The sequence below is a fragment of the Anser brachyrhynchus genome (genome assembly GCF_964034855.1).
Source record: "Anser brachyrhynchus genome assembly, chromosome: 23".
Lineage (NCBI taxonomy): Eukaryota > Metazoa > Chordata > Aves > Anseriformes > Anatidae > Anser > Anser brachyrhynchus.
The window spans coordinates 5,303,462-5,326,342 of NC_137716.1; the positions used below are offsets into that span (position 1 = coordinate 5,303,462).

The 22,881-nt window shown below is 60.7% G+C and overlaps 1 protein-coding gene across 3 annotated transcripts in view; it reads left to right on the plus strand.

Annotated features, from left to right (window-relative positions):
- Positions 1-20,940, plus strand: part of ZBTB7A (zinc finger and BTB domain containing 7A) — a 23,353-nt gene extending 2,413 nt beyond the window's left edge. For 2 of the 3 annotated variants that reach the window (XM_080566231.1, XM_080566232.1), the window contains exons 2-3: positions 12,856-14,069; positions 16,826-20,940. In XM_080566231.1, the coding sequence (XP_080422357.1) occupies positions 12,856-14,069; positions 16,826-17,273 (1,662 nt within the window). In that variant the 3' untranslated portion in view covers positions 17,274-20,940. Of the gene's footprint in view, positions 1-8,160; positions 11,400-12,855; positions 14,070-16,825 lie in introns of those variants that run through there. The other variant, XM_080566233.1, reaches the window with a different exon arrangement.
- Positions 20,941-22,881: the final 1,941 nt, after the last annotated feature.

Consider the following 22,881-nt stretch of genomic DNA (forward strand, 5'->3'; position numbering starts at 1 on the left):
GGCCCGGGGAAGGGGTGGGGTCGTGGCGCCCGGCCAAGGCTCCCTGCGGGCCCCGCGGTGCGGGGGGGGGGCGCGGGGGGGACACGGGCGGCAGCAGCGAGGGGGGGGTGGGGGTGGGGTCGGGGGGGGGGACGGGACCTGGCGCTGGGTGGGGTCCCCCGGGGCTGGGCCTGCGGCCAGCGCGGCTGGCGGGGGGGGGGATGGGGGGGCTCCGAGACCCCCCCGTTTGTGCCCCCCCCCCGTTCCCTGTCACCCCCCCTTGCTGCCTGTCACCCCCAGCTCCCCGTGTCCCCCCCTTGCTCCCCGTGTCCCTCCCATGTCCCCCCCCCGCTCCCTGTTACCCCCTAGCTCCCTGTCCCCCCCCCTTTCACCCTGTGTGTCCCCCCCCAGCTCCCTGTCCCCCCCCGGCATCACCCCCTTGCTCCCCGTGTCCCCTCCCCGTGTGTCCCCCCCTTCACCCCGCGTGTCCCCCCCCCAGCTCCCCGTGTCCCCATGCTCCTCTTTTGTCCCCCCCATGCTCTCCGTCACCCCCTGCTCCCTGTGTGTCCCCCCCCCCGGTGACAACCAGCCTCTCCCCCCCCAATTTCCTTGCACCCCAAGCTCATCGCCGTGGTCTCTTCCCCCCCCCCGTCCCCACGGGGGTTGCATAACAAGGTGGGGGGGGGCTGAGTTCAGTTCTCCCCGGGTTTGGTTTCGTGGGGTTTTTCCACTCCCCCCCCCGCCCCCCCCCCGACACCCACCCCGCGGCGGGGAGGGAAGCGCGCGGCGGCGGCTGGCGGCGATAAGAGCTGCCCACCCGCGGCTGGGGGGGGGCCAACCTCGGCCCCTGCGGGGGGAGAAGCCGCTCGCCTCGCCCCGTAACGTCACCGCCGAGCCCGGGGGGAAACAACCGGGGGGGGGGGGGGGGGGGGGGGGGGGGCTGCGTGGCCTCTGGGTTTCGAAGCGTCCTTGTCTTTGCTCTTCCCTCTCCCTGGGGGTTTGGGGTGCGACAAGGGGGCCTCGGGGCTTTTCCTGGAGCCCCTGCGCTGGGTGCTCGCGGTGGGGCTGGAGGCGCTGCGAGCGGCCCCCCAGGAGCGCCGGTGGCAGCGTTAGGGTCCTGGGGGGGGGGGGGGGGGACCGGCGGGTCCCCGGCAGATCGCGGGGCGCCTCTGGTTTGGGTCCGGAGGTGAGCTGGTGCCTACCCGGGAGGGAAAAAGCTTTGGGGTTTGTGTTTGTCTCGAGAGCTTCCCCGTGTGTCAAACCCGGCGGCAGAGCGGGGCTGGGCCGTGCCGTTGGGCTCCCCGTCGCCGTGCTCACGCGCTTCGACGGCGCTCCGAGTCCTCGTGTCCCTGCCCCGCCGTGCTCGCGGCAGCCGCCCGCGGTCCCCGTGGCTCGGAGAGCGGCGGGAGGCCGGCGAGCGGAAGAAGTTTTTTCTGCTGGTGGCCTCTCGGTGAGGGTTTGCTGCCGGTTTTGGTTCAGAATCAGCCCCGTTCCCCGCGCTGCTCCTCGTCCTGGCTGTCGGGACTGTAACTTATCCCCTAAGTGCTCCGCGGGCGGCTGGAGAGCTCTCTGCCTGGGAGAATTTACAGCCTGACAGGGGCTGAGGTGTTGCGCGCGGCGTAGTGATGGAGCTAGAAGGTCGTCCCGTAACTTCAGTAAGCCACCTCTTTTTTATTTTTATTTATTTACTTATATGTTTAATGTTGTATTTCCGAGCGTTGCCGGTCGAAAACCGTATGCGGGCGATTCTGGAGGCTGAGCAGGAAGCAGGACGGGCTGCGTTAGGAACCCCGGTGGTTACTGCACACGTTGTCTTGAAACAACTTTTTTTAAAAAAAGAAAAGTACTAGAAACCGAGCGGCTCGTTCGAGAGGAGCCGTCCTCGTTTCATATTCACCCTGGCCCCTGTTTAGGCTTGTCCTGGGGAAGGAGGGAGCGGGGAGGCACAGCCCGAGCGGGGATGGCACGGTGGGATTTTTCCACCAAGCCTTAATTACGCTGGTAATTCGGGGGAGGGTTTTGCAAGGCAAGAGCTCTTAATAAACCTGGCGGGGAGTACAAGCAGTCCTTGGGTGCCCGCTGATCCACGGGTGCTCCTGTGCCTGTCGTTTATTTTATTTTCTTCACTTTCTGCTTACACGTGCGTCGTGGTGCCGGGGCTGATGATCTTCAGCCGCGTCGCGGGCTCGACGAGGTGGTTGGAAGGCGCCGGGCACGGCGAGCGCGCGGGGAGCGCCCGTGTTTTGAGACCTTTAAAGCAGAATTGAGAATCGTGGCTCTTTCCCAGCCGTAAAAATCCGGATTTCGGCACAGGGCGCCAGTCGGCGAGGAGTGTCGTGCTTGCGTCGGGGCCGTGGGGCTGGGCACGGCGACCCGAAGCCCGGTGCCGGGTCCGAAGTGGTGTTGGGGAATCAAGCCCTGAAATCCGGGCCTGCGAAACTCCTCGTCTGTGCTTCACACGGAGCCCGAACGCTTGGGAGCTGCGGTTTTATCTCGATTAAAACCTACACTCGAGGGTTTTTTCCCCGCTCTCGGGATGCTGAGCTTATAGAAAGAGAGGAGTTCGGGGACGATTACTCCTCCTTTCGTCGCGCTTGGCTAAGGCAGCAGGCAGGTGCTCTTCGCCGTGCTCTCAACCAGTCCCGACCTCAGGTGCGAAGGGAGCGGTTGCGATCCGTAACTAAAAACTTCTCGATGAGCAAAACTTGGGGAAAGGGAGGAAGAGAAGCCCCCGCACCCCGTCCCCGTGTCCTTTGATGCGGAGCCGGCCAGCGGTGCCCCGCTCTGTGCCCCGACGAGCCCCGGTGGCACCTGGGGGTGGCATCTAGCGGGGTCAGCGGGCACCGGGGTCTCCCACAGGGACCCGACCCGGGGACGTTGGCTTCTCCTGCAGCACCCCCGGGCCATATCATCTTCCCCCCCCCGTGCGCGGTTTCAGTTTCCCTGGTGTCGTTGCTGGCTCCCGTGGCGGAGCCCGGGCGCAGCTTTCGCAGCACAACCAGGGCGAAGCCGTCCCACCCCCCGTCTCCGTCCCCCCGCCGCGGGAGGCGATGGAGAAATCTCCCCGCGGGCCGTAGGCGGAAGGAGACGGCGGGGACCGCTGCCCTCTCCGAACGTGACAAGGTGTGAGAAACTGGAAACTGCCGCGGGCTGCCCCGTGGCCGCAGGTGGGAGCCAAGGGCACGGCGGGGAGAGGAGCGGTGGCGGCGGCTCCCCTGGCACGGCGGCGCTTGGCCACTGCCGCTTCGCAACCCCCTCGAAAAATGCGGGGAGGCACGCGGTGCCGCCGGGCCGCCGGGAGCGTGGTGCCCCTGGTGCCAGCTTTGATGCCCCTGGTGCCAGCTTTGATGCCCCTGGTGCCAGCTTTGCTTGCTCAAACGCTTTTTGCTGAGGGCTCAGAAGCAGCGCGGGGACCCCCCTGTCCACCCCACTGCCCCCCCCGGCTGCAGGGACTGGGGGAGAACCGCTCCGCTCGGGTCTCTGCTGGGCGTCTTCTTCTCTCGTGAGCCTTCGGGGTGGTTTTCCTTGTGCTGCGTGCCCCCAGAAGGAGCCTGGGACCCTCTCCCTGCTGGGGGTGCTGACGCCCCGAGTCCTTCACGTGCTGCGCTCCGACTCCTGCACGGCTCCTTGCCGTCACGCTGGAGCCGCGCTCGCTGCCGGCCAGCGCGACGTTTCTTTCCTGGGTCGTGCGCCTACCCACTTCCCACCGGCAAACTGGGAACCAGTAAGCAGATCTGTTGTTATTTGTTTGCCCGAGTGCCTCCCCGACACGGAGCCGGGCAGGCGGCGACCGCGGGCTTGTAGCTGCAGGTCGCGGCTCCCTCGCAGCCTCCTGCCTCGACAGGCAGAGCACACGCGGTGCCGCTTCGGTCCCTCCCTCCGTGCCCTCCTCGTGTGTGCCGAGGGAAGGGAACGGCTTCGCGGCAGGAGGGCGCTGCCAGGAATGGGGCGTACGGCACGTGCGCTCGCGGGACTCGGCCGCTGCACGTCCGTCGCGTGGAGAGGAGGGCTGCGAGGCGAGCTGGCTGCCGATCCGCGAGCTGGAAATTACAAGAGTGTGCGCTCTGCCTTGTCAGGGAACCCCAACCTGAAATACTTTTCTTTTTGCTCTTTTATTTATTTATTTATTTATTTATTTTTATTCCCCTCCCTTTTCTGCTGGTGTTCGATGGAGCTCAGGAAACGCGCCCGTCGGGGGAGGCTTTTGGCAAGGGGGGGACCCCCGCAGGGTGGCAGGCGAGGGGCTGGGAGCCGGGCTGCAGGGCTGGGAGCGTCGGCAGCTCCCGAGGAGCAGGGCAGGATTCGGCCCCTCTCTGCCCCAGAAGGGGAGGTGACAAAACCCGGCCCCTTGGTTTCTCCTGGCGTGCTGGCAGCGCGCTGCCCGGCGTCCCCCCTCCGAGGCGTGCCGGTGTCCCTCTGCCGCCGCGCCTCGTCTCGTCGTGCTCGGCCGGGGGCTGTTTTGTTTCCCCGTGGTCGAGTTTTCTGCTGCTTCGTTTGGCAGGGGGGCCACGCGTCGCCTCTCCGAAATGCTGGCGGTTTATTCCCGTGCAGGACTCGGCGCCTGCAGGTTTATGGGGCTCAGCCACCTTCCTCTGCTGTCCGTGCTGAGCTTACAGGCAGAGGCTGCTTCTTCCGGCAGGACTGAAACAAACTCGGGTTCGTGTTTTTTGTTTTTTTTTTTTTTTTTTTCCCCTTCTGAGGCTTTCAGGAGGACGAGGGGCTGAGTGCCCAGGGCTCGGTGTTGTGTGGGACCTCTCGACAACCGTGCTGTGGTTTTGCAGGGAGCTGGGAGGTTGCCGTATGGCAACAGCAGAGCTCTGGGGGGCAGCTTTTGGCCCCCCCAGTGGGTGCTGGTTCATCTCTGCCTGGCGTGGGGTGATTTGGGTGTCCCAAGGGCTGTTGGTGTTGGCAGATCCCCGCTGTGCCGTGGGACCCAGCACCCATCCTGCATCTGCGCTGGGACCCCGTGGCGATGGAGGCTTCCAGCACCAAACCAACCCACGCACGCAGAGAGGTTCGATGGGCTCGGGCCTCGAGTCTGCTGCCACACGGGCTCGAATCGAGGCACATTCCTGCTGGATTAAATACGGTCTCTGATGACAAAGGAGAAAATTGGCAAGGAGGCCTGGGTGGAGTAACCAGTTACAGCTAACCTTGCAACAAGAAGAGGAGTTTTTAATGTGGCCGCGTTGTCGCAGCCATTTTTACCGCCGACAGCCCGTTGGGTTGGGGACCGTGCCCAGAGAGGCAGGAGGCTCTTCCCCACGTGCCCTAAAAGCCTTGGGGGAGGACGAGCGACACGGCCTGGTGTATGGGGACAGACCCCGGTGTCGGCTGGGGCCTGACGCGGCTCCTGGTTTTCGCTGGTGGCTGATGCTGCGACGGAAACCGAACTTCCCCTTGTGCTTGGAGTCTGCGTCGTGCCCTGGAAGGAAATCCTTTCCCGTTGTAGACGGCTGAGATCCGCAGCGTGGCCAAGCGTGGAGCTTGGGCATCCCTCCCCTGAGTCCGTGGTGGTGGGTGAGGGCTGCTGGGGCTACGGCAAACCTGAGGCCGTATCCTGAGAGATGCTGAGCGTTCGCAGCTGCAGAGCATTTGGGATATCACCGAACTGTAGGGGTCGGCAGGGCCCTGCAGAGCGCACCGGGTCCAACCCCCTGCCAAAGCAGTTCCCTAGAGCAGGCTGCCCAGGGAGGCGTCCGGACGGGCCTCGAATATCTCCAGAGAAGGAGACCCCACAGCCTCCCTGGGCAGCCTGTCCCAGCGCTCCGTCACCCTCACCGGGAAGAAGTTCTTTCGCGTGTTGGTGCGGAACTGCCTGGGCTCCATTTTGTGGCCGCTGCCCCTTGTCCTGTCCCCACAGAGCACTGAAAAGAGGTCGGCCGTGTCCCTCTGCCTCCCACAGCTCAGGTATTTACAGACACCGATCAGATCCCCTCTCGGCCTTCTCTTCCCAAGGCTGACCAGACCCAGGTCTCTCGGCCTCTCCTCCCAGGGGAGATGCTCCAGGCCCCGTATCATCTTTGTGGCCCTCCGCTGGCCTCTTCCCAGGAGCTCCCTGGCTTTTTTGTGCCGGGGAGCCCAGCACTGCACGCAGTCTGTGGTCGTGGGCCCCGTGCGCTGAGCTCCTGCTGGTGACTTTCCCTTTTGGGTGTAATTCTGGTAGCTCCTTGTGTCAGGGCTGTGCTTTGAGGCAGAGGCAGAGAGGGAGCAGGAGCAGCAGGGCTGGGATTGCCGAAGGGTCGCTCCGCTGGCCGGAGCCTGGCTTTGGCGTGAAGGCGAGCGGTTTATCCCTGTCCTCGGAGGCACTCGTCCTTCCCCGGCCCACGTGACTGGGAAAAAGCCTCTGGCACGTCCTTCCTCTGCTGGGCATCGTGTGAAAAGCACTCGAATTCAAGCAGTTTCGGGAAAACCGAGAGGAAGAGCAGCCAGCCTTCCCGACGTGTCCTGTAGCAGCATCCCCAGCACGACGAGGAATCCCAGACCTCGGACGTCTCGTTAACAGAGCCGCCGGCTCCGAGCGGGGCAGCAGTCATCTCCCTTCTCCGTCGTGTCCCCTCCCTGCTGATGGGAGATGGCCGAGGCCTCTTCATGAAGTCCTCCTCCTCTCTGTGAAGCTCTGCTCCTCTTCTTGCCGCTGCTGACGCGGTGGGGGGGGGGGGCAGTTTTGGATCCCGAGGAGCTTCTGAACGAGCCGAGGTGTAAAATGTAAATCAGTCTCTTGGGATACCTTCAGTCAGCTGCCGTAATTTGCCTGAGGTGGCCGGGGGTTGATGAATTACACCCCAAACCTGCCTGGCCGGGAGCTGCTGGGCAGCGTGCCACGTCCCCTCGGTGCTGGGGGGGCTCTGGTGGCCGCCCCCCCCCCCAGTAGCACCACGGCTCCGTGTCTGAACCCAAAGACCCCAAACACTGCCGTGGTGCGGGCTGTGGCGGTGGGACTTGATCCCGGCTCTCAGATACGGCTCTTCCAGACCAATTTAGAGGCTCTGCCAAATATATCAGACCTACGCAGGCTCTGAACGAGCACAGGATGCAGCCGTTCCCAAGCTAGGAAATGGCTGACTGGCGTCGAGGGGAGGGCTCTCCGCGCTCCCCCGGCTCCGCGGATCTGCCCCTTCTGGTCAGCCGGCGCCGCGGCAAAACCGGCTCCTGGCACCGCTCGTGCTCACGGTGCCCTGCCGTGGGAGGTAATTTCATTTTTTAGTAGGAATTAAAATCAAGGCTCTCTGTTATTTGTGGTCGTTAAAGCTCCCACAATGCTCATTGAGGGTGTGAGGGGCGTTCAGTGCCGGTGTGCCATCCCAGCTGGAGCGATGACCATGGACTCTTCCCAGCGGAGTTCCCTCGGCAGCGTTAGCAGGATGGGGGGTTCTCCTTCCCCATGCGAACTTTGGTGCTGCCGAACCGTCGTGGCCTGCTCCAGAGGCGGTTTTGTTTCCGTGGCGTGGTGGGTAGGTGTTGCTTCCCCGTGGAAGCCGTGGAAGAGGAGGTTCCTCCAGGCTGTGCGCCGAAGGACCGGTGGGCGATGTGTCTGTAGGGTTCGGGGCGGGTTTCCTTCCACCTTGGGCAGCTCGGTTGGTTTTGCCATCGCACCGTGCTCGGTTTGAGGCCGAAGCAGGATGCCTAGAAAGCTGCACCGTGGCTGGAAGGACCGGGACAAAACCCCAGCCCCTGCTGGGGGACCGCCGGTGGGCCCTGCGGGGTGGCGGCGTGGTCCAGCCGTGTGATTTTGGAGCGCCGTGTCCGTTTGGGAGCCGCCTGACGTGGTCTCATTTCCCAAAGCAGCCTTCGCATCGTGAATCCGTCAGTTCAGGCTGTGGTAAGCAAGACGCCGCGTTGAGAGCCAGGGCGTGAGAGGCTGCCCAGAGCCAAAGCCTTCAGAAGGGGAATCGCGGGGGGCTGCAGGGGATCCCGGCTGCGGGACACAGAGCCAACATTGTCCGCGGGGCGGCCACGGATCTGTGCAGGACGCCGCTTCCGCCCTTCCCTTCAATAGCTGCATGATCGCGGTCATGTCATATGTCTCCTCCAGCGCTTCACCCCAGATGTGATGTCCAGTTAAGATAGAAGAAGGCTGAATTCACTCTTTTTTTGCCCCGTTTGGCTGAATTACCTGCTGAACGCGAAAGGTTTCGTCCTGCCGCGTTACCAAAATGGTGGGTAGTGGGGGGGGGGGGGGGGGAACAGCGGTGCACTTCTGTTTTCTTTCTTTCTTTTTTTAAGCCGTGCAGTTCGTTTCTGTCGATGTGCAGGGTCTTCGCCTCGAGAACATGCATCTGCTCGGCAGGTCCGCATAATTTGGATAGTTTGGCACTAAACTGCCGGCAGCGCATTCCTTTCGGAGAGCAGTTGAATTTTAATGGCAGCACGGAGGAGCTGCAGCGGCGGCTTCCCCCCGGCAGGCAGAACGCCCTCCTTCCCTCCCGCCTGCCCCCGTCCCACCTTTTCGGGCTGGTTTTTATCTCCAGGGATTTACTTCCCCGCTCAGGGACGTGTCCCCGTGGCTGGAGGAAGGAAGGGGGGAACCGGGAGGATTGCTCCCTAAATATAAATGGAAGAAAAAATGCCCGTTTCTCCCGTTGGTTGCGAGTGAGGGATAGGATAATGTTTGGGCCTCGGGCAGCAAACCCCTTTTTCTTTTTTTTTTAATAGCATCATTATTTTAATAATTTCTTTCCAGCGTGCAGCAGCGCTGCTGCAGGGTCTGCCCTGATACCCTAACGCGGGCGTCTCCCCTGAGAAATTGGGCACGGCGACTCCTCGTCCTTGGGCGCGTTGGGCTGCAAGCGGCCAAATACCGCGCGCCGAGCCCAAAACGCAGCTATTTCCCCCAAAACCACGCTCGGGGGATTGGGCAGCGCGGTGCCCCGCAGCCGTTTCACCTCGTGCTCGCCGGATCAGGCGCTGGTAATTTTCCCTTTCTGTCCCGAATGGGGTTGCTGAATTTCCTTGTCGGAGCTGTCGGGGTGGGTGGCACCTCTGCGGGCGGGGAGAGCCCTGTTGTTGTCAGGAGATTTGGGACCTGTCCAGGTGAGGAGCACGTTGCTGGTGTTGGCTGTTACTGGCTAACCCGGTGTGCCTGAGCTGACGCCCGGTATTTGCCTACCTCGGAGCCCTCCTAAGCTGCTCCGGTTCTTCCCTTCACGTTGTAAATAACTGCGAAGGAGCAGGAGCAGCTAAACGCCACCGAGGTTAGGCGGAAAATAGTAATTAAGCAGCGTCTCGTCAGCACTTCTGGTTGCGATTCCATCTCCGTGTGGCCGTCTCATCTGGATGGAAATGTCAGGTCCCAGAGCTGCTGCTGTAGGGTTGCCACTCGATGGCCGTCAACGGGAGCCGCACTCGGCGAGAAACCAAATGAGGTTTGACAAGAGCAAGTGTGGAGTCCTGCCCCTGGGAAGGAACAACCGCAGGTATCGGTGCAGGCTGGGGGATGGCCTGCTGGAGAGGAGCTCTGCGGAGGAGGACCTGGGGGTCCTGGTGGACGACAGGCTGGCCGTGAGCCAGCAGTGTGCCCTGGTGGCCAAGAAGGCCAACAGGATCCTGGTGTGCATTAAAAGGAGCGTGGCCAGCAGGTCAAGGGAGGTGATCCTCCCCTCTGCTCTGCCCTGGTCAGGCCTCACCTGGAGCTCTGGGTCCAGTGCTGGGCTCCCCGGCACAAAAAAGACAGGGATCTCCTGGGAAGAGGCCAGCGGAGGGCCACAGAGATGATACGGGGCCTGGAGCATCTCCCCTGCGAGGAGAGGCCGAGAGACCTGGGTCTGGTCAGCCTTGGGAAGAGAAGGCCGAGAGGGGATCTGATCGATGTCTGTAAATACCTGAGCTGTGGGAGGCAGAGGGACACGGCCGACCTCTTTTCAGTGCTCTGTGGGGACAGGACAAGGGGCAGCGGCCACAAAATGGAGCCCAGGCGGTTCCGCACCAACACGCGAAAGAACTTCTTCCCGGTGAGGGTGACGGAGCGCTGGGACAGGCTGCCCAGGGAGGCTGTGGGGTCTCCGTCTCTTGGAGCCTGCCCATATTTCAAGCTGACAGCACCCTTTCAGCCGTTGCGAGTTGTATGTGAGGGCGACTTCCTAGCGGCTGAAATGCAGCCGCTTTGGGGTGAAATGTGGCGTCTTTGCAACCCTGCAGAGACACTCAGTCTGGGACAACAGGCGTGTGATGCTTTGTAGGCACGTCGGGGGTCAACGGAGAGAAAAGAGCTGCCTGGGAGACTGGGGCCAGCAGCTGGAGCTCCCCCTTGGTGGCCCGGTCAGGCCTCGTTCGTCCCAACGGGGGGACCGGCCAGCAGTCACGTCAGTGGCTCTTGGCACTTGCCACCTCTCCGTCAGGAGCTCCTTTGCAGGCATATTTCACCCAACCCTCCAACATCTCGTTACTCCTTGCTCCTGCTGCAAGCCGGCATTTGTTTTTTTGCAGCTTTGTCGTTGGGTTTCTTTGTGTTTTGTTGGGTTTTTTTTTGAACCTGTGTAGGTGAAGGCTTTTCCCTATCTCGTTACAAATCCCCGGAGCCGTCCCGTCCTGTGCACGGCCTCGTAACCCGGCTCTCCAGCCCCCAGAGGAGGCAGCACCGCGCCATTTCTCCTGGCGGCCTCCGGCTGAGGCTCAGCCCGGTGCCGAGGCCCGGAGGCCGTCCCGGGGAGCCTCGCGGTGCCTCCCCCGTGCCTCTCCTTGCTTTTGCCCCCTCGCCGTCTGGGCCGCCGTGGACCCGAGCCGCCGAGGGCCGCACAAAGGGCGTGTTGTACGAGGAGAATGAGCCGCGGAGCCGTGCGACTTGCCATGCCAGCCCTCGGCGGTCTCATGACCCCGCAGCCGTTCCCACACTGTCCGGCCGATTGTCCTGGCCCCCCCCCCCGGCCTGGGGGGGGTCACCTCGCGTGGCCTGACTCCCTCCCACACCCCCCCGGTCCCTCACGTCCCCGGGGGCTGACAAAGTCCGGCTGTGCAGGCGGTGCGGCTCGGCTGCCGGCGAGATTATCGCCTGCAGCTTCAAAATGCTTCGTGCAGCTCAAATTCTCCTTAGGGAGCAGGGGGGGCGGGGGGAAGCTTCCCGAAAGCATCGGGTCCAGAGGGGAAGGAGGGCTGGACCCTGCGGGGAAGGGGGGAGACCTTGCCCAAGGTCACGCCTGGAGCCGGTGCCTGCGCTGCTGGGCCTCCTGATCCCTTTTCCTGGACCTGTTGCTTTTAAAAACCCGTCGCCTGCGAGCCTCGAGTTGAAATCCTGCTGTTTTGGGAGGCTGTTCGGAGCTGCAGGCCTCTGGGGAGCCTCCTGGGTGGGACGTGGGGTGAGAGGCGTGCTTCAGCGCTTGGTGTTACGGGCAGGATTTCCAGGGGCTGCGGGACAAATCCAGGCCTGACCCCCAGCACGCACGACGGGTCTTCGGAGAGCTTAAAGGCTGATTTATGCATTCCTGGTAAATACCGAGGGTTTCACTGCAAATTGGTGTTTCGTGGGAGGTTATTTATTTTTATTCTTTCCCCCCAGAGCTTAGCGCTGCCCGTTTTCCCTGTGCTGGTTCCTGTAAGAGGACCGCTCTGTGCTGCCTCCAGGCCAGGCCGGAGGTGTGGAAAAGGGGACGGGAGAGGTCTGCGCATGGCCTACTCCTGCTCCTCCTCTTTATAAAACAAGCAGGAGCAAATGTTCCTTTTTCCTTGGATTAATAAAGTTTTTTAAAAATGATGTTTTGTGCGCCTCCCTCTGCAGCAGGCAGCTCCTCTGTCCCGAGGAGAACGGAGGTTCGCTGCCGGAGATGGAGGAGAAGAATGCTGTGAGGAGAAGAGTGCTGTTCCCATTTCACAGAAGGGAAGGCTGGGTCTGGGAGGAGTTCAGGGGCTGGGAGGAGTTCAGGGGCTTGTTCAGGGCTGCGAATTGGGCAGGTTTGGCCCCGGTGAGCCTGGCCCCACGGCCGGCAGCTTGCCGATGGGGAGAGCACCCCTTGGGGTGGAGGTGCGCGAGCCCCTGGCTGCTGGCTTTGCTTTGGGGTTCTCAGCCTCTGAAGGGAGGACGTGTTTAACCAAGCACATCCCCTTTAGCCACGCTACTGTGCTGGCAGTGACTTTTAAATTTTGATTTTGTGGTTTTTATTTCAAACCAACCCTCGGAGCTGGAAGGAGCCACTGTTCTTGCCGAAGCGCTCCTGAGCCGGGCACGTTGCAGGGCCGAGTTCCCAGCACCTCGCCAGCACCTGCCGAGGCTTCCCGGAATGCCCGGGTGCCCGTGTCCACTCCCCCCCTGCCCCCGTGGGGCTTTGTGGGGTTTGTTCAACGCCCCCGCTGCCCTACGGGGTGGGCGCTGGCGCAGCGGGACCGTGGGCACCCGAGGTGCTGCGAGCTGTGTGCGCGGACCTGCAGGGGTGAGGGCGAGAAGTCTTCCCCCGTGATTACAGGATGGCAGCAGGGGTTTGGCAAATGAGTTTGGCAAACTTTTTCCTGCTGAGATTGTGGGGCCACAGAGTGCTCGCGGCAGCACCGAGCAGTGGTCCGGGGCCACCAGCAAGGCTCAAGCCCAGCACCAGGCACGCTTACAGCTCGGTCCAGATGTAGAGCACGTGCTGGTCCTTGCTAAGGCTTGCTAGCTCTGCCCAGACCCACGCTAATTTCGCTCTTCTTCCTGACTCTAGCTTGGGTACACCGGGGCTGCTCCTCCTCCTCCTTCCAGGACTGGCGTTGAGCGCGGCGCCGTCCCCTCCTGCCGCTGCAAGCCTGTCCCAGGTACCTGGCAGGGCAGCAGGAGAGGCTGTGGCCTGCAGATATCTGGTACCGAGGGATGGGAGCTGGTGGACAATCGAGTACGGGCTGGGAGATCCTGGGCTCGTCCCCGAGCAGTCGCGTCCCGCGTGGCTCACCGCCTTTCCTCTCTTCTCCCCGTAGCCCTTCGCATCGAAGATGGCGGGCGGCGTGGACGGCCCCATAGGGATCCCGTTCCCCGACCACAGCAGCGACATCCTTAGCAGCCTGAACGAGCAGAGAAACAATGGGCTGTTGTGTGACGTTGTCATCTTGGTGGAAGGCCAGGAGTTCCCCACCCACCGCTCCGTCCTGGCGGCGTGCAGCCAGTACTTCAAGAAGCTCTTCACCTCAGGGTTAGTGGTGGACCAGCAAAACGTGTATGAGATAGACTTTGTGAGCGCGGACGCCTTGTCGGCTCTGCTGGAGTTCGCCTACACCGCGACCCTTACCGTCAGCACTTCGAACGTCAACGACATCCTCAACGCCGCCAAACTGCTGGAGATCCCGGCGGTAAGGGATGTTTGCACGGATCTCCTGGACAGGAAGATTCTGGCCAAAAATGACCAGATGGATATAGTAGATCAAATTGATCAGAGGAACCATCTCAGAGCAAAAGAGTACCTGGAGTTCTTCCAGAGCAACCCCGTCAACGGCCACCAAGGCAGCTTTCCGTGGACCAACTCAGAGTTGAGAGACCTTCAGAGACTGAACTTCCGAGGCCAAGAGGAAGAGGAGGAGCCGGACTGCAATGGCATGGACTTCTACTCGCAAGCCCCCCTAAACGAAAGACCAAAGGCGAATGACTGTGATCCCGACAGCAACCCAGCCATGTGGCTGGACAGAGAAGAGGAGGAGGCGGCGGTGGCGGCCCCCGGCTCCTTGTATTCACCTTCTCAGAACGGACATTACAGCAGCCGTGGCCTGCCCACGCCGGGAGAAGAGGAGGTGACTTCGGGGGGCCCTCTGGACCAGCAGGAGCCTGGCGACTCCCCCAGCTTCGTGCCCACCGGAGCAGACACGGAGGATGACGCGAGGGAGGTGGATGGCTTGGCTGCCAGCGCCCTGCTGCAGCAAATGATCAATTCCGTGGGGAGACAGCAGCTGGGGGAGGACGACCGAAAGGACGACGATGGGGTCATGGATTATTACTTGAAATACTTCAGCAGTTCGAACGAGGGCGACGTGTATCCGTCCTGGTCCCAGAAGGTGGAGAAGAAGATCAGGGCGAAAGCATTCCAAAAGTGCCCCATCTGTGAAAAGGTGATCCAGGGGGCTGGCAAGCTGCCGCGCCACATCCGCACCCACACCGGCGAGAAGCCCTACGAGTGCGACATCTGCAAAGTCCGATTCACCAGGTAAGGAGCGGGCAGGAGCCGGCCGGCACCGCCGCGGAGCCCTGGCACGAAGCCGCCGCCGCCGCTCGGCGCGGGGCTGGTCTCGTACGGTCTGGCGGTTGGGCTTGATTGATCTTGAAGGTCCTTTCCAGCCTAAATGGTTCTGTGATTTTATTTCAAGCGCTCACCTGCAGGGACCGATTTCTGTCCTAGCAGGTGATTTGTACGTGGAGGCCAGCGTTTGCCAAGAGACGGGCAATTTGGGTGTCTGACTTGAGGTGTGTCTCAAGGGGCCGTGTCTTAAAACCCAGTTCCCTGCCGACTCTGGGAGCCCCTTTCAGGTGTCCCAAATTGCTGACCTCTGCTGGAAACCTGGCCGGGCCCGGGCTCCTGCAGAGACCAAGTAACGTGGTCGACGAACCGGAGCTGCACCCCTTTGCGTTCTCGTGGCTGAAGTGCTGAGTCCTGGCTGCAGAGCCAGGGAGCGAGGCGAGGTTTGGAAAGTGGTGTAGAAACGGCTCCGTCTGATGATGGAAACATCCGTGGCCGGCGGCCGTGCCAGGTGGTTGGGAACAGGCTGAACCCCACGCTGCTGGCGTCCTCTCAGTGAGGCACGGGGAGCGGAGCCGCTGCCGTCCTGAGCTCCTGCCCCGAGCTCGCTGCAGCTCCCTGGGGACGTCCGCCTCGGTGCCGCTTCTCCTCTGCAATTCTCTGCTCTCCCCCTTGGCCACGGGAAGGAATACCGGAGAAAAAGGGGACATTGTTTGGCTTCCTCCGCTCCGCGTTAGGCCGAGCGTTACGGCACATCCTCGTGTCCGCCATCGCCAGGCCGAGGGCGGCCGTCCCACCCGGCCTCCTCCTCGCTGCGCCGGGAGGCAGATCGCGTGGGCTGCCTGACCAAGGAGCCAAATCCCCCGGCCCTGCCGCCTGCTTCCTGCATGCTGAAACGCTCCCGAGCCCTGCAAGCGCCTCCTGCTTTGCTTCCCGGGCTGGCCGGCCCTTCCAGGGAGCTGCTTCGGACGCCACGGAGCAGATCCAGAGAGGAGAGGCGGCAGCGGCGGCCTTCAGCCCTGCCCGGCCTTCAGCGCGCTGCCGAGCCTCCTGCACCGCTGCCTCCGCACCCCAAAACCTCGCTCGGGGCCGCACCCAGGCAGCACGGGACCCGCGTCCGATAGCTGAGGAATGCCGATAATGCCGGGGGCAGGGTGCCAGCCCTCCGGCACACGGCACGGCTCGCTGCCACCGCGGCCCTGTGCCGGCGGCACCTCCCTGCCGGCTCTGCCCGTGGGGGCTGCCCCTGCTTCTTGTGCCCCACGTCCCGGCACAGAATGCGGCCCCAAACCCGAGTGGGGTCCGAGGTGCTGCCCGGTGCGTGTTCCCCAGCCGCGGCTTCGCAGCGTTGCCGTCAGGGCCCCCGCCTGCCGCTGGAGGTGGCGGGGAGGAGCAGAGGCCGTGGCTGGAGCTGTTTTTTTGTTTGGTTTGGTTTTGGAGGTGGAGGAGTTCGAGATGATGCCACCTTGTTTGCTTCCTGCTTTGCTGCTGGGCTTCTGCCTGCACCCCGCTCCCAGCCGGCTCACGGGGGGCTTCTCTCCTTCAAAGCAGGGAACTGGATGGAAACCGTGTCTTTAGCCCAGCCTGACGTTTTAAACAAGCCTGTTTCGTAACGTGCCGGGGCCGTGTTATTTTCATACGTCCTCCCACCCCCCTGACTTCTAGAAGCCCGTGTTTGGCCACGTCAGAGCCCTGCTCGGGGTAACCCCGGCTGCCTCCGGCCTCGGGGCCCTTCAGCATCCACCCCATTCCTCGCCTCGCTCCGCTGAGCTGCTCCCGGGACCGCTCCCAGGCGCTGTGCTGAGTCAGGCAGCGCTCTCGGGGAGGTGATCCGCCCCAAATCGCATCAGCTCGCTGCGCCTGCTGCGCCTTGCCGCTGTGCCGGGGTCGTTTGCCTCGTCCCTCGTGGGACACGGGCACGAGGCCAGGCCGGGGGCACAGGGGGTGGTGGAGCGGGGTGCGGGTCCGGCCCCGCTGCCTGCTGCCCCTCCCGGCCCTCGGCTTTGTGCTGATTTCTGCTTGCTTTGCTTCCTGGTTCCTCTGCCCTCGGACAGGCAGGAGCGGCGGAGTCGCTCAAATAATCTGAAAGAGAGGCACAGAGATTTTAGAAAAAATTAAACTATTTTTGTTAAAAAAAGCTATTTTAACGTGCTGCTGCACCCCGTAGTTTGTTCTGAGGACGGCCACGTTTCCAGCCCCATGGGGAGCTGCGTTAAACCGCCTCGCAGCGGGGCCGCACGCGGGGTCCCCTCGCCCCCAGCCAGCCGGGCAGGGATCGCGCTCGCTGCTCGTCCGCGCTGTCCTGCTGCACGCTTCGCCTCTGATTCTCTCCGGCCAGAAGCGAGCTGCTCTGCCTCCTTCCTGGCACCTGGCCCGGCCGCTGCCAGCACCCTCGCTGCCTCGGGTTTTCATAACGCGGGCGCTGCCGGAGCCGCGCCGTCGCCCTCCTCGCAGGCGCAGGGCAGGCGGCTTCACTCAGACCAACGCAGCTCCGGTGGCCGGATCCGGCCTCCCGGTGCCTCCCGGTGCCTCCCGGTGCCTCCCGCCTCGCCGAGGGGCTGCCGCCCGCCCCGGTGGAGGCTGGATTGGGGCCGCCACCGCCGTGATGGAGAGCAACGCCAACGCCGGGCGCGAGGAGGAGGAGGAGGAGGAGGACGGCGGAGCGCAGCCCTCGGCCTGCTGGCCCCCCTCGCTGACCTGCCCCCTGTCCTTTCTCTCCCACGCAGGCAGGACAAGCTGAAGGTTCACATGAGGAAACACACAGGGGAGAAACCTTACTTGTGCCAGCAGTGCGGAGCCGCTTTTGCTCACAACTACGACTTGAAGAACCACATGCGCGTGCACACTGGCCTCAGGCCCTATCAGTGTGACAGCTGCTTCAAGACTTTCGTCCGCTCTGACCACTTGCACAGGCACCTTAAAAAAGATGGGTGCAACGGCATCCCGTCCCGGAGGGGCCGCAAGCCCCGGGTGAGAGATGCTGGGGGGCTGCCCACCCCCACAGGGAACCCCGAAGACGGAAGCTTTCAAGCCGGTGGGGAGAGTCAAGAATCAGAGGACACCGTGCAGAGGAACGGCCAAGAGCAGCACTTTGAAGATAGTTCTAATAATGAAGCGCCAGGATTGAATGTAGCAGGAGGGTCGTCCGAGGGCAACACGCAAGGACTCTCCTAAACCAAAAAACGAAAGTGTCACAAAATCTAGTTAGTACTTTTTCCTCCGATTTTTCTCTTTAAAAGATGTTTCTCTCCCTTTTTTTAAAAAAAAAAAAGAAATATATATATATATTATGTTTCCAATCTTCCCATCGTAACCAGGGCTCCCCCGAGGATCCCTCCGTAGCCAAGGACCTTTTCGTGGAAAGGCAGACGCTAGGAAGCGTGGGGCGGGGATGGAAAGCGGCTCTGTTGCATGGAAAGGAGCTTCCATGTAAATCCAAAGCTTTATTTTGTGTCCAAACACACGTTAAAAAAAAAAATTATTTCAGAGAGATATCTATTTAAAAAAAAAAAAAAGCAAAAATAGAAAAAAATGGTAAGAGTTGAAGGGCTCTTTCAGGGCGGGCGGTACACGCGGTGCCTCGGAGGGCCGGGAAGGAGCGGGCCCGGCCTTCTCGCCTCTGTTTTTGCAAAGCTAAAAGCTCTACGCGGGGTGCTCAGGTGCTGACGTCCTGGCATCGGGATCGGGATCATTTTTGGGGCAGGCAGTGGGGCCCTGCCGCCCGGCCCCGGTGCGGCACCCATCCACCAGCTCCTGGTGGTGAGCGGAGCCGCAGGCAGGGCTCGGTGGTCAGAATTGCCTCATCCTTCAGGCAGTTTGCCTGGCTGCCCCAGCAGGGTTTTGTAGGGTCGCTCTCAGCACTGGGTGTGCGTCGGCCCCGTCCCAAACCCACGGCCGGGGCCGCGAGCGTGCGGCTGCGCCCGGTGGTGCCGCTGGCCCCGGCGCCCGCCCTAGGCCCAGAGCCGGCTGCGAATGGGGCCGCCGGGCCAAAACGGCATCTTTCTGCCATCGAGGAGTTGTTGTTTTTTGCTGGGCCAGGCCCTACAGGATCTCCACCTCGCCCTCCCCTCTCTCCCAGGGTGTTTTTGTTGGCTCCTGGGCCCAAACTCTGCTCCCCCCCCCCCCCCAAGACCCCAGCAGGCGCTGCTGAGGCCTCTCCCCGCTCGCAGCACCCACGGCTCGCTGCGGGGCCGTGGTGTGGCGTCGGTGCAGCCAAAACGCCCCTTGGTGCCCGGGAACCCCTCAGGAATAGGGCCCAGCCGCTCGGCCCCGGCACCGGGGCTCTGCCGCGCGCCCACCGAGGCGAGGCCGGGGGCTGGGGGCCACCGCCGCCCCCCCGTCCCCGTCCCCGTCCCATATTTTTAGGCACTCGGTCAGAGCCAGCAGCGTTCCCGCACGCCCAGAAAGCGCCTAAAAATGGCAGATTCCTTTTAAAAAAGGTTATTTGAGGACTCCCTTAAAGGGGAAGGAGGCTTTTGGCAGGAGGAGCTGGGAGGGGCGAAGCCAAGCGCCGGCCGCGGCGGCTTGTGGCTTTAAGGCTCCGCGGCCGGGGCTGGACACGGGCGTTGTGCTCTGCGTCACCGTCACCCATCGGGCACCGTCACCATACGGTCACCGTTGTCACCGTACGGTCGCCGCCGTCACCGCACGGTCGCCGTATGGTCACCGTTGCCGTATGGTCACCGGTCACCGTTGCTCGCGGCCACCGAGCGCCGCCCAGCCCCTCAGGCCATGGCCGCCCCAACCGTCCCGAACGTGGTTTTGGGGTTGGTGTTTTTTTTTTGGGAGGCCACCCTCCTCTTCCTCGGTGCCACGCCGGGGCTGTGGGAGGGGGGCAGGGGGTCCCGCAAGGGGGCCGACGGACCCCGGCCCCCCGGGACGGAGGCGATTTACGGCCTCAGAGCAGAGGCCGGGGTGCGCCATGTGCATCCCCCCCCCAACCCCGGGTTAGCAGAGGGCGACAACAGAGGCACCTTTCAGCCGGTCACCTGTTTTCTAAATGCACATTTTTTTTTGAAAAGAGATTTTAGTCCTTTTATTTTGAAAGCACTTTTTAGATTCTCTTTTTTTTTTTTTTTTTTTTTTCCCTTTTCGGTGTTTGTTTTTTAACTTTCAAAGCAAGAGCAGGTTTGGCCGAATGTATTTTGGAGAGGGAGTGAGAGGGGAGTGTGTGATGGGGGGAGGGCTTGAGTGATGGGGTGGGGGAGAGACGGATGTTTATTTAATGCAGAAAAAAGCAATAAAAATAAAAAACCATTATAAAAAAATAAAAAAAAAAAACAAAGAAGTCTTAGCACTTTGCGATGGAACGGGTACTTTGAGATCACTTTATCTTAATTTAAAAAGCAAAAGCAAAAGATGTTTACAAGTCAAAACCAACTTCTACGGAAAAAAAAAATATTATTAAAAAATCCTAAATTTATTTTTGTAAGAAAAATGTGTATATATATATATATATTTAAAAAAAAAAAACACATAGGCAGAATCCAAGGTATATTTCGTGGAGTAATAAAAGCCGAAAGGTGTCCAATGTGAGGAACGATGCTAATTAGGTTCTGTGACATGCCCTGAAAATAGACCCTCAGAAGTCATTGCACTTCACAAAATGGAAGCTTGAATTTTAGGCAGGAATCATGTTTTTTTTTTTTTTGTTTTGTTTTCGTGTATTGTTCATTTCTCCCCATCCCCCCCCCACCCCCCCCCACACCCCTCTCTTTTTTAAAAACAAAACAAACAAACAAAAAAAAATTGTTAAATTGTTTCATAGCCAGTGCTACTCCAGATGTGTCTCCTGTCCCCGGCCTGGTTGTGCCCACGGACCCAGCGCCGCGCTGTGGGGCCCGGTGCTGTGGGGCCCGGTGCCGTGGGGCCTGGTGCCGTGGGGCCCGGTGCCGTGGGGCCCGGTGCCGTGGGGCCTGGTGCTGTGGGCCCGGTGCCGCGTGCCCTCTGCCACCACCCTCACACCAGGCCCCCTCCTCCGGCCCCCCCTGCCCTCAGACCACCCCGAGCCAAATCCTGGTGGCCGCACGCGGGGCCCGCGGCGTCCCTCGGCCCCTATCGCTGCCGGGGGGCCCCGCCTGGGCGCAGCCGATAAACCCCGCGCCTGCCCCCGCCGCCCACCCGTGCCGTCGTCCCCCCGAGGCTGGTGCCAAGCCCCTCGCCTTGCGGCACCGTCCCCCCCCGGGCACGGGGCCCTGTCCCCATGTGGCGGTGAGCGCCTTGGCTGCCCACGGGGACGGGGACGGGGACGGGGACGGGTCCCAGGGCCCTGTGTGGGGCTTTGCGGAGCACCAGGGCAGGGCCGAACCTCTGCTGAGCACTGGCTGACTCTGGCATATGCAAAAAAAAAAAAACCTAGCGTGGACTTGTAAATAGACAGTTACTTGAGGTTCTTTCTTGTAATCAACGTTGTGGTATTTTCTTTTCTAGTTTGTGTTACTTCTCCTCCTCTTCCCCCCCCCCCCATCGCCTCTCTTCTCCTTTCCTCCCTTCCCCAGCCCCAAAGGAGCATTTTTAAAGCTTGGTGTTTCTCCCCCAGCCACCTTGGAAAGAAAACCCACCGCCCTTTTCCTCCCCTGCCACCAAAGGCGGACAGCAAAAAACAAAAAAAAAAGAGGAGAAAAAATAAGAAAAAAAGAGAGAGAGAATTAGTCTCAGGATTCCCCGTGGAGAGCGCGCCCCCAAGCCCGCGATGTCCCCGTGCCCGCCGGACACTAACCCCACCGTGGCCTCTCCCGCGCCGCCGGACGGACGCCCCCCGTTTGCTGGCAACACTTTAGCACAAGTTTGAGTTTGCACTAAAAAAAAAAATGAAAAAAATTGCAAAAAAAAAAAGGAAAAACAAGGAAAAAAAAAAAACAACCTCCCCTGGCCGACCCCGAAGCGATCCGTGCCCGTCTCGGCGGAGGGGGGGGCCCGCGCCTTAACCCCCCCCCGAGCCGTGCGAGGGACACCGAGGAAAATCAAAGCGCCTGCAGTCCCCCCCCGATCATGTTCTGTATATAAGCACCGATTTGTTGTCGTCGTCATTGTCGTCATTATTATTATTATTTTTTTTTTCAATTCAGGTTGTGATAAAGTGTTGCCAAAGATACTGCTGAGTTAACGACGTTTCAGGAAAAAAAAAAAAAAAAAGGAAATGAGAGGAAAAAAGAAAAAACAGAGCCTAAAAACAAAAAGGCAAAGAGCTCCTTGGAAAGCAAACACAGAAATCAAACTGACACAGTAAAAAAAAAAAAGGAAAGCTTAAAAAAAAAAAAGATTTCTGCCTGGTTTTCTTTTTTTTTTTTTTTGGTACAGAAAAGGAAAAAAAAAAAAAAAAAGCCCAGGGCAGCAGGGCTGGGGGGGGGCACAGATGGCAGCGAGCCCTGGCCCCAAAGCTGGGGGTCCCGGCTTGTTTGGGGTCAGTGGTTGTCGGGGGGGGGGGTCCTGCGCTGGCTTCACGCCCTGCCAGGGCTGGGGGGGGCGTTGGGGGGGGGGGGGGCACCCCGGCTTCGGGCTCCTTCCCCCCCCCCCCTTTATTTTAAAGATGCTGCCTCCCCCCCCCCCCCGTGGCACCACCGCAGGGGCTCAGGCCCCACAGCAGTGGGGCCGGAGAGGCCGGGGGGGGTCCCACTGGCGCAGGGATCATCCCCCCGCCCTCGGCTGGGCCGGGGGGGGCTCAGGCAGTGTGAAGGGGAATTTCCCCCCCCCCAGGAAAAGGGCTCGGCCCCCCCTTCTCCTTCAGCCCCCCCCAGTCCCAGTGCCGGCGCCCCCAGCCCCAGCTCGCCCCAGGGTCATGTCCCCCCCCCCCCCCCCCCGGTAGCGCTCCCGAGGCCTGATTCGACTATTTAAAAAAATATATAGCTATATATCTATCTATTTATATTTTCGATTTATTATGAAAGTTTTTATTTAAATAAAGAGGAACACTTTAAAAAAAAAAAAGAGCAGTTCCCACGTCACAGGACCGAGCTTTCGTAGCCAGAGGAGCCGGGAGGGTCGGCGGGGAGGGGTGGGGGTGTTTCGGGGAGGGGGCTGCTCGGGACGAGCAGCAAAAATTGCTGCAGCGAAAATCAGTTTTCCTAAAATTATATATATATATACACACATCCCGAGAGCCGATCTGTTCCGGGGCAGGTGGATCACGCGTGAGCCCGAGCCCTGCCCAGGAACTAAACCGATTTGGTGCCAGGAGGCAGAGAGGAGATTCGAGATGGGGCCACAATTTTATTTTTAATTCTTTTTTTTTTTTTTTTTTTTTCTGCGTCTTTATATATAATCTATTAAAAAAAAAAAAAAAACCAAGAGATTTCTCTTCTATAAAAGCACTCGCAAAGGTTCATCGGTTTTATGTGTTAAACTACTTTTTGTGGTATCTGGGTAACGAGCGAGGTGAGAAAAGCACAGAAAAGACATTCCATAGATTGTAACTTTGATAGCTCTTTATAAAAAGTGTGGGAGACGAGAAAAAAAAAAAAAATAAAATAATAAAAAATGCACTTTTGGGGGGGGCTTTAAAAAAAATAAAATATATATTAAAAATACGCACGCAGCCGCTTGGTCTTCTTGGGAGGCAGAAAGGCTTATCGGGAGCAACAGCCTCGTGTTGGGAGGGGGGGGTCCTCTATTTTGGGGCTATTTGAGGCTATTTTATGGTTTTGGTTTTTTGGGGGGTGGGGGGAGATCCTCTTTTGGGGCTATTTGATGTTATTTTATGGTTTTGGTTTTTTTTTTGAGGGGGGGAGATCCTCTATTTTGAGGCTATTTTATGGTTTTGTTTTCTTTTTTTGGGAGGGATCCT